The sequence below is a fragment of the Akebia trifoliata genome, chromosome 4 (assembly GCF_017979445.1).
Source record: "Akebia trifoliata isolate Shusen 1 chromosome 4, ASM1797944v1, whole genome shotgun sequence".
Lineage (NCBI taxonomy): Eukaryota > Viridiplantae > Streptophyta > Magnoliopsida > Ranunculales > Lardizabalaceae > Akebia > Akebia trifoliata.
The window spans coordinates 25,337,710-25,339,887 of NC_141378.1; the positions used below are offsets into that span (position 1 = coordinate 25,337,710).

The 2,178-nt window shown below is 37.9% G+C and overlaps 1 protein-coding gene across 1 annotated transcript; it reads right to left on the bottom strand.

Moving 5' to 3' along the window:
- Positions 1 to 258: 258 nt before the first annotated feature.
- LOC147404599 (uncharacterized) lies at positions 259 to 1,197 on the bottom strand. Its single transcript, XM_086437867.1, has one exon. The coding sequence runs from the start codon at positions 1,195 to 1,197 to the stop codon at positions 259 to 261; it is 939 nt and encodes a 312-aa protein (XP_086293993.1).
- Positions 1,198 to 2,178: the final 981 nt, after the last annotated feature.

Below are 2,178 nucleotides of genomic sequence, written 5' to 3' on the forward strand. Positions count from 1 at the left end.
ATCATCTTTCATAAATTCTTTAATAAGTGGAACTGATAAAGTTTGTCATTTTTTCATTTTATAATATATAATTGCAATTTAAGGCTTAAGCTCCTTATAAATCTACAAATAATTGCAAGACAATTTCTTTTGGAACATCATCTCTCATAAATTCTTTAATAAAATGGAAGTGATAAAGTTCTTTTTCTTTTCTATCATTTATAATATAATAAGTACATTTGTATTGCATCATATATATTATGTATGCAAGAAGAACATTTAAGCTATGAGATTATTAGACTGATAAGCCTCTCTAGTATGAAACCTCCATGTGAAGAGGTAATCCTTGGATTCACATGAGAGTCTCATCACATCACATGGAGCATTAATTGAACTCTTCTGCCCATTTTTTGCCCAATCTATCCTTGCTTTGCATGAAAACCCATTGGAAGAAACCGTCATCGGCGAATCCGAAAGTTCTAGCATCACCTTCCCACTAATCCTCTTGCATGCACTACCCCTCAATTGCCCATCATGGTTTGTCATCAAATCCAGCCACAAACACTCTGGCTGCCCCACCATCTCCTTGTAAGCGGAATTTGCTAGCCTGACTTTGTTATTTGAATCTGAAACAACAGCAGGCAAGTCATCGGATTCGACTTCTGCCTCAACCTCCTCAGGTTTCTTGGAAATACATGCAGTTGTGGAATTTGAACATGGATCAGCCTCACTTATACATTTAACACTGATGCTTGATCCTATTGGTCTTATAGGCTGAGGTGTTATAATTTTTTCTTTCATGCAGCCCAAATCTGAATTCAGGGTACCAAAGAACGGTGCATATGGGTTCTTTGAAGGGTATGGAAGAAGAGTAAATGGGAACAAATTTAGAGGATTTTCTAAGCTCCCATTAGACTCAGAGATCATGAGTTTAGCCCAACTTGGCAGGGGAAGAGTGAGTTGGGCAAGACCAAGGAATCCTGAGAGATTGGTCTTTGCTTTCTTGTAAGTAGAAGGTGAAGTACCTGATCTGCCCCTCTTTTTAGCTTTTGAAGGCCTTGCTTGTATGCGGGTTGAGAGGTTTTTGAAGATTGGAGATTGTTGGGTTTGAAGTGAAGGGTTTAAGGGGAGCTGTGGCTTGGGTGCAATGGGTCTGTACTTCGACATGATTTGATCAGTTTTGGATGAGAACATGTTCACAGTGTTGGGGTTGATCATGGTTAGTTTGTTTGTTTGTTTTTTTTTCCCCTTTTCTTCGTCTCTAATGGAGGAAACGCACCAGGCTCTACTGCATGCAATGTTGAGAGAGAAAAAGAGTGGAGGGGGTTGTGTTTGGAGGTTGGGTTGATCTTTAAGCTTTGAAGTATGCCAGTAGGAATCCAACATGAGGAATCATGGCGACAAGAGATGATGACACGTGGGATTACAGGAGACGATGACACGTGGGATTAAGTGGTGTGTACGTGTTGGTGAGGTTTGGATGGAAAGATGGTGTTTCTCCAATGCAGTTAGAGAGATTGGTCGACTTCTCTTGAGGTTCATACCACCTTGTATATGGAGCCAACACCATAGAAGAGCCTTTACGTACGCGTGTGGGTTGGTGGCCATGCGTGGTAACACATCAGAGGAGTGGTTTAATTTCGTTTTGGTCGTCCCATCTATTTCGAGGTTAAGGACCGTCCGACACCCAATCACCTTTGTGCGACACTTGGCACTCATTCTATGTCAATTTGAAGAGAGTATTATATTACCTGATTATAAGAGTTGAACATAAGAATGAATTTTAGATTTACTTCTCTTCTTCTATCTATTATATAGATGAAGAAACAAGATTGTTGAGGTATTTTTTAGATTTCTCCATCAATCAATTATAAAATCATAAAAAATAAAGAACACTACATCATCGAATCCATTGACAACGTCCCATAGATTCTATAGGAAGACCCATCTCACCATCATCTAGAGAAAAAGGAATTACATCTTCTCCCAACCCTCCCTTGATATATATATATATATATATATATATATATATATATATATTATATATATATATATTATATATATATATATATTATATATATGTATAGGGCGGCGTTCAACGCCCTCTCTTTTATCAATCGTTTTAATAAAAGAAGCTCGACCGTTAGATATATAGCGATTGGATGGTCACAATTGCATCTACGTTTAAGTTATACATTT

Excerpts from the sequence above, each read along its gene's own strand:
- LOC147404599 (XM_086437867.1), bottom strand. The coding sequence starts at position 1,197 with ATGATCAACCCCAACACTGTGAACATGTTCTCATCCAAAACTGATCAA.